We start from the raw sequence: 10812 nt of genomic DNA, 5'->3' as shown, positions 1-10812 counted from the left end.
CCCCATCCCTTGCTTCTTACCCTCCCTAACATGCACCCCCTTCTGCCAGCTCCCTTGCTGACTGACCCATGCCTGTGCCTGACCCCCTACCCCTTGCCTCCCTATGCCTGATTCTGCCGCCTACCTCCTGCCCCCCTTGCAGCTTGCCCCTACATCTCCTGTTGGCCCCTGAAGCCTGCCTTCCCCCACACTCTGTGACCCGCCTGCCTGTCCCAGGCCCCTACCACCTGTACCCCTCCTCCCCACACACCTGTCTTCTGGTAAAGCTCTGCTGTCTATCTCTGGGGCAGTCAGCAGCAGGGGCCTCAATCCAGCCCACTAAGGAAAAATGGCAGTAGCACCCAGCTGGGCTGGGGCGGGAGGGACTAGAGTTGGAGCAGAAGGTAAGAGGGGAAGGAGCAGCTGTGGGGGACAGGCATTAGGGACAGGGGGCAAGGGATGTCGGGGTGGGTTGTAAGTTTCCCCCTTGGCCACATGCGCTCTCCCAATAAGCCATTCTGGCCTGGGGCAGCAGTGGCTCAGCTCCACTTCAGCCCTGAACCTGGGGCCAAAACTGGAGCTGAACTGCTGTCTGCCTTGGGCTATTTCTTGAATCCAAGATGAGGTGTCATTTCCCCCCTCTTCCCCACCCCCAATGCTGTGAGAACAAACCTCGTTTTAGATTCAAATAAACACGGTATTTGGGAAAGAGAAAGTTTATCCCAGTGCTCCAGATTAGAAAGTTTTTCATTTTTTAAACATTCACATTTCAACACTTGTGAAGCAATGTTTCTATTTTCTGTTTTAAAAGTCAAAATTGAATTACTATGTTTTGAGGTACCTGGTCTGATTTCTCCCCCCACCAATTACTGACTCGCAATAAGTTGATATTTTTGTCTTGCTTTGGTAACGTTTTTCAAGATTATAAATTCTCAGGGGATTGAGAAAACCCTTTCCTGCTCAGCTTTAGTTATAGCCTTAGGCAATTAAGTATTCAGAAGATTCTTATGGAATTTTAATTTTATTTTTCTCTAAATCATTTAATGTAGCATTATACCTGTATTTCTTTAGTTTTGCTTTGTTTGAAGTAAATCAGTACTCTGATAAGTAAAATAAACCTATTCGTTATCACTGGCTATTTAATTACACCTTTTAAAAGTTTATACCCTCTTAAAAAGCCTAGAGTTTTTATAAAATTATTTTTAAATTAGACTCTTAAATCCATATTTGTGCACCTAAGTAAACTATTTTTTAAATACTACTAAAGTGGCAGCAGCTTTAGTAAGTTAATGCAAGTTGTTAGGCACTACACATTGGAAAACCTGGTCAGTTCTTTAGTAGCAATATGTTAGGCACATATTTTTAAAAATCATGAATGAAAAATACTGCTTACATGTTTTCAAACCTTAGAAAATGTGATGCAATCTTTTTAAGGTGATGATGATGAGATTCCACAGGAGTTGCTACTGGGAAAACATCAGCTTAACGAACTGGGTAGTGAATCTGCGAAAATTAAGGCAATGGGCATTATGGACAAGGTATGATCTTTTTAAGTGTACAAAAGGGTTTCATGTGAAATATATAAAAAGCATTCCTCTATAAATTTTCAGTAATGTCTGTCTCAGTTCCTCTTGTTTCAGGTGTTAGTCTTGAGTATTCACTGTTGCGCTGCATAGTGGTGAGTTAGATAGGACACAGTCAGCGGTCTCTTTCACAGCGAGTCAGCTGTTTATTAGGAAAATAGTAGACTTCCATCCAGCATCTCATCAGATTGTCCTTCCTCCAATCTTAGTAGCCTTACATCTCTTTTATTGTAAATAGTGTGCAGCCCAGGAGGAGAACACAGCATCTGTGCTACCGATAGCCTGTGGTTTCCTTTTCACGCCCTCTTGTTTTTCAGGGTTTGTCCTATTTGATGCAGGATGTCAGATTTTTAAAGCCTCCATTCTTCTATTCTGAGCGTCTGGTCCAGAGACCCAAGGCTCCGGGCAGTCTGTTGTCAAACTCAGCCCTTTTCCAAGTCTCTCTCTCTCTTTCAGGATCACTTCTTATGAAGCCTCTGGATTCTTTACTATGGAAACCCCTTTCCAGGATTCTGTGCAGCCACCTTTCTGACCTTTTCCTCAGTTTATCACCCTTCCCAACTCCCTCTTTTCTGGGCTAAGTGCTTCTCCCCTGATATTCCCATGCGTCAGCCTTTGGTTCTCTACAAGTCTGTCTAGACCTCACTTTCTGTTTCATACAGAATGCATCTACATGTGCACTTTACTGCAGAGTAGACTAATTAGCTCCTAAGTAAAGCGTCACCGTCTACATGTGCGCCAGTATTAGGGCACAGTAAATTAATTAACTTTGCCATAAGATAGTACTCCCCCAATGCTGTCTTACAGAAGAGTACTTATGTGCACTAAAATGCATGTGTAGAGGGTGATGGGCTGGCTGGGGCACAAGGGTGCTAAAGTGCAGAGGCTGCCTGCTGCCTAGCCCCACACTTCAGCCCCCTTGTGCCACAGCCAGCCTCTCCGCTGCCCAACCCCAGAGTTTGGGGCTGACTCCCTGGACCCACTGCCAGTCCAGGGCTGCTCTGCCCTAGCTCAAAGTGCTGCGGTCCCAGGCACACGTGTAGACACTGCACCAGGAGGAGTCGACTCTAGTGCAAGCTGCATTAGAGTTTATTGTTCCACCTTAATTTCATGTGTCGATGCACCCAGACAACAACAGTGGCTCTTTCAAAACTTATCTGTGGTCATGTGCTCCTTAAAGTCATTTCAGATCTATATTTCCCTAAATCTTACTCTTTACAGTTGTCCCAGTAATTCCAGTTCTTACATGACCCAGAATGCTTCTCTAATTTCATGGCATTAAGTTTTATAGAGTATCAGTAGGCTTCTTAAGGCTACTTTTGCTTGTCGTATTCCTTCTTCAGAGGTTAATAACTAGGTTGAGAATAAAGCTCATGTACACCAAAGCTGATGAAATTATATTTCTGCTTGTCAGTAAACCTAAGATTTAGACAAAGCGAGACTTTCTCCAGCTACACAGGTTTTATTGTTAATAGTTAGCTTTGGTAAATTCTGATTTTTTTAGTACCAACACTACCATACACAGAATAATATATCCTATGGTTCTGCTTGTTGGAAAATATAATCTGGAACATTTTTATGAGAAGTGTTCCAATTAAACATAAAATATAACTCAGGTGCTTGAAATTAGATTTAGAAAAATCCAGTGAATTCGTATTCTAAAACTGATTTCACAGTGAAAAATGATTTCATACTAAGGTTTGTTCAAGTTTTTAATAATTGCATCTCAAATGATAAACTACGTAGATATTCCTAATACCTTGTCCTGTGTTGTATAAAAAAGGCTAAAAGAATGTTCTTGTTCTTTATTAACATTATATTTTGCCTAATGTTTAGCTTTATCAGCTTAATCAATATCATGGACTCATTCTGCTGAAAACTGAACAAATCTAGGCTCAGTCCCTGTCCCAACATGCTTACAAATCTGCCCTTTAACAGCAGAACTATCTAGTGTGCTGTTTTCTGTGTACACACTTTTCTGTACCATCTGCAGATAATTTGCTCATACTCTTTCAGTTGATTTTACAAAAGTGTGTTTTCTTATTTTCCTATTTTAGCTGTCAACAGATAAAACAGTGAAAGTCCTGAACATCTTGGAAAAGAATATTCAAGATGGCTCGAAGCTTTCAACATTACTAAATCATGTAAGTTTCAAATCATATTCATTGGCATTGCTATGATGTTAGAAATGTTACTGTTGTTTTTAATCTTGTTTGTTCATAGTTCCAAAGTCTCATTTATAATTGTAAGTGACTTCTGCTTTAATCAGCATATAATTAATAAAGTATCATATTTGAAGGGTTGTTGTAATTTTCCAAATCTTTCTTATGCAGTTCAATAAGTAGTAGCTAATACTTGCTTAATTACATTGTTTTTTATATTGTGTTCTTTTTTTATGAAATATGTATAAAAATCAGAGTGGTTTATTTGTCTTTTTACTGGTTTTAGTTTTAACGTATTGCTGTCATCTGAGAGTTTCCTTAACGCCTGCATAACTAGTAACTGGCATAACTTTGATATATGTCAGTAAAACTTTAAGCATGCCAGGAACAAAGCAAAGCTTTTTTGCAGATATTTTCTACCACCTGAGACAAGTGAGATTTCTCTTTCTCCTTTTACAGTTTAAGGCACATAAGCACAAGATTTTCATTATAACAGCTTCACTTTTAAATTAACCTATTGACCTACTAGCGGGTGGGGGCGGGGCAGGACATCACCTTAATACACCCTGCTTTTCCACTGTCTGCTGTCTTCCTTGAGAGCAAAGAGCTATTTCCACCACTAAGGCTGCTCCTCCAGTGACTTTCTAATACCAGCAACCAGCGCTACCTGGAACTGTAGCTCCCCTCCTGCGTGGGAGGAAGGTGCAGGGGGGAAACAGTACAGCCCAGTGGCCCTACATATGCATACTTGCCTGCACGTGCCAGGATGTGGGGAACAGCTATAGGCACTACTTGTCTGTGGCATGCTGAGGTGCTTGGTACTGGGACAGAGGACAAGCAATTGTTTACGTCCTGGCACAGGGACCAGGCACCATGTCACCTTTGGACACCCTGGGGAGCTGCATCACTGTGGTAGAGAATCCCTGGTCTAGTGGCCCCAGTCAGGTTTATGACTGTTGTGCTATACCCTATGTGTATACCCTGTCTTGAACTTAATCTAAATAGATGAATCAGAGAAATGTGATATTAAGCCTATTCAATTCTGTATGTTCAAAGAAGGTTCAAAAGGTAGAAAGCAAAGATTATCCTCAGTTACAGAGGTATAGGTTGTAGCCGTGTTGGCCTAAGGACATAGGCAGACGAGGTTCTTTGGGTGAATCTGATATCTTTTATTTACTTTTTTGAACCCAAAAGCTTGCTGAAAAATTGTTTTCCAACTATTTAAGGTGGTCTAATAAAAGATATCAGATTCACCCAAAGAACCTTGTCTGCCAAAATTATCCTCATGATTTCCATGTGGCTTGCAAAAGTCTTTCTGTATTAGAGTTCCATCTAGTGGTGAAAATAGGAATTGGTCAAAGCCAAAACAAGGAATTATTATATCGGGATAGAATTTTTCCTTGAGGTAGTCCAGTCTTTGCTAGTGAATAGAGAAATCTCTTTCCATATTAGCCTTGAAATAATAAACTTTGTGCCTCTCAAGGTGACTTTGTCCTTGATACCTTAGGTTAATTTAAATAAGAGGCAAGGATTTCACAGAGTGATATCTTCTATTGGACCAACTCTATAGTTCGGAATGAGTTAGAAAAGCTTTCAAATGCAAGACATTCTTCATCAGGTCTTGCATTCAGAATCTTGGCTAATTCTATTCCAACTATACAGTTGGTCCAATAAAAGATATCTCTCAAAAAAATCCTTGCTTTTGCATAATTCCTGGACAGTTGTATTTACAACATCACACTAACAGTACCAGTAATTTAGGGAGGCATTATCAATATTAATTGTATTTTTCAGTAACAAAATGGAACATACATTTATAAAATTGGGACAGTACTCTGATTATATAGATCATACATCATTTGGTATATTTTTAATAATATAAATTTGCTCTTATATTTTTTTAGTAAGGTTAAGCAATCTGCCATATAATATTAAACAGTCAAATTTAATTTTGTTTCTAAATGCATTCTTTTTTTAATAAACAGTTCATTCAGGCTATTAGTTCATTCAAACTTTCTTTTTCTTCTTTTGTAGAACAATGACACTGAAGATGAGGAAAGATTGTGGAGAGATCTTATTATGGAGAGAGTCACAAAATCCGCTGATGCTTGCCTTACAGCTATCAACATTATGACATCACCCAATATGCCTAAAGCTGTATATATTGAGGATGTAATAGAAAGAGTTATTCAGTACACTAAATTTCATCTGCAGAACACACTTTATCCTCAGTATGATCCTGTTTACAGGGTGGATCCCCATGGTGGTTAGTATAATGATACAAATATGAGAGGTTCCGAGTCAGTCCTTTCTAGTATGGCATAAAGCAGGTGCTTCTGATTTGAGGAAGACAAATTTAGTTTAAAATAACAGGGTGGATAAAACCCATCTTCCTGTTACCCAAGCAGTAACAAAGGACTATCAAAAAGTACCCAAATAACAGAAATTAGCTATCTGGGCTAAGATGTTTTTATAGTTTGTGTTTAAGGCTGGCACCTGTGTTTGTTGTGTCCATGAATTAAGGGGTCTGCTACTCTTAATCCCAGAATATTTGTCAGCTTCCATTTATTTAAGGGAGAACTGCTTGATGCTCTACACTTTTGAAAATCAGACCACTTGACGACATACATGATGCATGTAACTTTCTAAATTTAGGGACCTCCTTAAAGATCTTGTTTCTAAAATCTACTACTATTATAATAAATTATCTGCAGTGGGAAATCCTTGTTTTCCAAATTCATACCTTTAAACAAGATTATTTTTGTTCTTTAGCACTGATGTTAATAAAACAAAAAAAGTTGGATTCTTAAGGGCTGTTTTAAGAACTCTCCTATTCCTAATATTGACTGAAAAGTAACTGAAGAACTGGAAAACAAAACATTGTATTTATTTTATTATTTCCTAGGAGGCGTGTTAAGTTCAAAAGCAAAGCGTGCCAAGTGTTCCACCCACAAACAGAGGGTTATTGTGATGCTTTATAACAAAGTTTGTGACATTGTTAGCAGTTTGTCAGAGTTGCTAGAGATACAACTCCTCACTGATACAACTATACTTCAGGCAAGTTAAACTGGAAGAATTTCCTTCTGAAAATGTATTGTTGTTTTACAAAGTGATTCAAATATTTGACTGTCTCAGGGAATAACATTAAATGTAAACTTGATGCAATTTAGTTAATCACTTAAATTATATTGTTAGTGGTTTAAAATATGTAATATTAATAGTAACTGGACTACATATTTTATAAGCCAACTTTAAACAGAATAAACATTTGATTTGATTAGATCTTCATCATACTCATAAAATTAAGATTAAAACTTCAAAATAATATTATAAAATGTGTCCTTTAATTGCAGAGTGGGGAAAAATAGAGAATTTACCTGGGAAATAAACAGCTTAAAATATTAATTTAGACGAAAGAATATGTATTTATAGTAATTTATTACTGTTGACAGGTATCATCAATGGGGATAACACCTTTTTTTGTAGAAAATGTCAGTGAACTCCAGTTATGCGCCATCAAACTAGTGACTGCAGTAAGTTCTTTTTAATCTCTGAACAAATTTTAAAATTAGGCTTCCTTAGAGTTTTAAAAAGAAAGCTTATATAAAGGATATAGCTGTTAGGCCCTCCATCTTATCTCTATACCAGTGCAGACACATGCCTTAGATTTTATATTACAAAACAAAATTAAAAGATCTTGCGTCTTTATCTTGGTTAAGTGGTGCACTATTTTTTTAAAATATTAATAAGAAAAAATTGCCCTGTCTCCTACTCTGTCTTCAGTTCTCGAAGGAATAATAGCAATATGTTTTGCCTTAATGTATTTATAGGGATTGCTTTTTTTTTTTTATTTTGCATCACCATGGTTTGAGTGTATGCAGTAGGATAAGTTGCTGGACTAGCTAGTAATTCTTTTACTTGTTATGTTTTCCTTGGAAAATATAAGTGAGGGAAAATCCATGATGTAAAATTATGGGTTGAAAACATAACATTTAAAAATATATTTTTAAATTGGAAAAATCATCTCAGATGATTCTCTTTAAGAAGCATATTTGTTTCACACTTTATCTTCCTTTGCAGGGAGAGTATATTCACTGTATACAGGCAATATTTTTTAAACAGAAAATGATAAACTGCACAACTTTGACCTTACTACTAGTCAAATACTACATATGAGCCAAGCACCAAAGCTTAAGACATTAAATGGAACAGATTTCTCAGAAAGTGTAAAAGATACAATGTTCCACATCATATTATGGCCATACATTAAAGTTGCAGAAAAAATGATCCTGTATTTTTCAAACTTTCAACGTAGTTTACACCACTATTGTTTACATTTGGCATAACTCTCTATGCATCATTATTGGTGATAATACAGTATAGTTCAGGAAGTTGTATCTGTATTACTTAAAGAGAGAAATGTAGCAAATAATTTTATGAAGAACCGTTGGTTTCCAAAAACATGGTCACTTGTATACCTGTGGTATACATTTATTTTGTGTTCTGCAAAACATGATCGGTAATACATATTTTTAAATCCTATACTGTTAAACAGGTTTTCTCAAGGTATGAAAAACATAGACAATTGATACTGGAAGAAATTTTCACTTCACTTGCAAGACTACCAACCAGCAAGAGAAGTTTGAGAAATTTCAGGTAATGAATGTTTGGGACATGATGGCATTTTAAGTTACAGATTCTACGGTGTCTATTAATGGTCTTTAAAGGACCTGCAGTTTTACAAGTTGTAGTAATTTCTTAGAGATTTATGCTTGCAGAATTGCTTGCTTGATTTGTCTTAAAAAACTTTTCACAGACAGCGAAGTGAAATAGAGATACATCAAACAGTCTTATAATGTCTGCATTTTCCCTGTTTACATTACAAATAGTGCTAATTCGCATATAATTATTTATGTGAGTTTCAACAAGATGGTTATAAATGCTCACAAAAATGCCATTAGATTTCCACCTAGAAATGCAAGTAAACAGAATTTCCGACTTGAAAAAAATATTTGTATATCTTTTATCATGTTCCTTCTGGGTATGTGGAACCATTTCATTCCCTGTACTGTTGAAATATTGTTCTAATTCTGGTAGAAAATCTGTATACTATGTTGGATATGCCGTCAGGATTGTTCCTTTTGGGAACTTTGCACGTTTCCCATCTTCTAGGAGGGAAGGGGGAATACAATCCATGACACTGTTCCTTGGAATCTGAACTACCGGGTCTTTGCATCTGGGATCCTCATAGGGTAACAGGGACAGAAAACTGGGTGAATACCGAAGAGGGATGGAGTGACTGAACCAGATGCACATTGCTTATTAGTCTTCTCCCTTGCAGAGCAGTTACCACATTTTCTCTTTAGGAGGAAGGGGATTAACTTTCCGTATAAAAGGCTGAGTATATATTCCTCAAATAAGGCAGATTCCTGGGAGGGTAAGGTGCTTGTATGGAGACTATCTATCTGTCTTGTCTCTCTCCTGAAATCTGCAGCAGCTTGGCTCAGTTCTGTGAAGAGGCATCTTTTTGCTGAAATTGCCACCGTATGGGGTGTATAAAAGCTGGTACTGCCCCCACTCTAGACTATTATCTTTTCAGAAAAGCTTGACCAGGACTAAAGAGTAAATGATGTGCATCTGTTACCCCTCTGGTGTCCACCCAGTTTCTGTCCCTGTTACTCCCATGATGGATTCCAGATGCAAAGAGGTGAAAGCTCAGACTCCAAGAAGTAGTGTCATGCATTGTATCCCCCTTCCCTACTGGATAGATGATAGAGCAATGTTTCACAAAGTGTTTAGACTGAAGGCTGGTCTACAGACTGAATCAGGCCCATGGGACCTAACCCTCCACGCCCCCTTCTCCCTCTGTCTGATCCTGCACAGGCTGCACCAACCCAGGCCAGTCTAGTATGCTGGCCTAAGAGGGCACAGTGTGTAGTGCAGCCCCAGACCAGCTCAAGCAAGCACCACAAGAAGCACAACCCAGGACCCAGTTCTAGCAAGTGGAGTGGGCAGCGTAGCATGGGACCCAGTCCAGCGAGCACTGAAAGCAGCATGCATTCTAGGCACTAAAGGGATGGTCTGGCACAGCAAGAGAGACAGCACTAAAAACTAGATTAAGGGGCTCCATGGAGCTGGAGCTGGAGCTGGAGATGTTTGACACCCCTGGTGCAGATATTTGCATACATAACAGTGCAAATATTGTACAGTACCCTAATTGATAATCACTGAGATTTGAGGATATTTAGAAGGTTCCTGCACATGTCAAAAAACAAAGGGAACAATCCAGATCATGGTTACTTTTTACACTTAATATAACGATAGTGAAACTAACCAGGAGTCAAGTAGTAAATAACTAAGCATTTAGCACATTGAAAATATGTTTTTCTGCCATGAAGGAAACTGGTGTGGCATTATAATAGCAGTAGTATTTTAGTATGCAGGTATTTCATATAGAGCATATTTATGTAGAAGTATTATATAGATATCTAGATATCTAGAGACTGATATGTATGTCCTGTTGGGGTTCAAATAACAGTGTGCAACTGATTCAATTCATCTGTCTTGTTTTGAGCTTTTTTACTCATGCAGCATATCTAATTGCTTCTGGCTTGACTTCTGTTACAGAATGGGCTAATATCACATATTTAGCTCTAGGATTGAAATGCAGCATTGTATAAAAAGAGAAGATGAGTAGAGACACAACCTTTGATCAAATTATATCATCCAGTAATTTTCCTTGCGTCTTTAAATGGGCCTGTATTTCATAAGAACTGATTACTTTACTCTTTAAAGAGACATTAGCATGTTTTTTTATTCTGTTTTTCTGTACCCAAAGACAACCTTAAAAATGTTTTTCCTTAAATTGTGAAACATCTAGTTTAGTTTTTGTATGTTACCATATTTACTTGAATATAAGACCCTGATTATAAGGTGACCCCCAATAATTTGATTCTATATATGGAAAATGTATGAATGTGTTATAATTCTCCATGTATAATATCTAATTATTAGAGGTTGTATTGACCTTGTCCCCCTCCCACTGCTACAGCATGGAAAATAAATTTTTGTGGGGTTTGCCCCTCAAT

General features: G+C 37.9%; 1 protein-coding gene across 5 annotated transcripts in view; it reads left to right on the top strand.

Annotated features, from left to right (window-relative positions):
- Positions 1–10812, top strand: part of NIPBL (NIPBL, cohesin loading factor) — a 283352-nt gene that overhangs the window by 220659 nt on the left and 51881 nt on the right. For all 5 annotated transcript variants that reach the window (XM_019517953.1, XM_019517951.1, XM_019517950.1 and 2 more), the window contains 6 exons: positions 1414–1517; positions 3620–3706; positions 5759–5990; positions 6630–6781; positions 7177–7257; positions 8280–8380. In XM_019517953.1, the coding sequence (XP_019373498.1) occupies positions 1414–1517; positions 3620–3706; positions 5759–5990; positions 6630–6781; positions 7177–7257; positions 8280–8380 (757 nt within the window). The remainder of the gene's footprint in view (positions 1–1413; positions 1518–3619; positions 3707–5758; positions 5991–6629; positions 6782–7176; positions 7258–8279; positions 8381–10812) is intronic.

The sequence above is a fragment of the Gavialis gangeticus genome, unplaced genomic scaffold (genome assembly GCF_001723915.1).
Source record: "Gavialis gangeticus isolate Ggan-Ray unplaced genomic scaffold, GavGan_comp1, whole genome shotgun sequence".
Taxonomy (NCBI): Eukaryota; Metazoa; Chordata; order Crocodylia; family Gavialidae; genus Gavialis; species Gavialis gangeticus.
The sequence above is the reverse complement of the archived record's forward strand: the minus strand, read 5'-3'. Positions and strand labels throughout refer to the sequence as shown.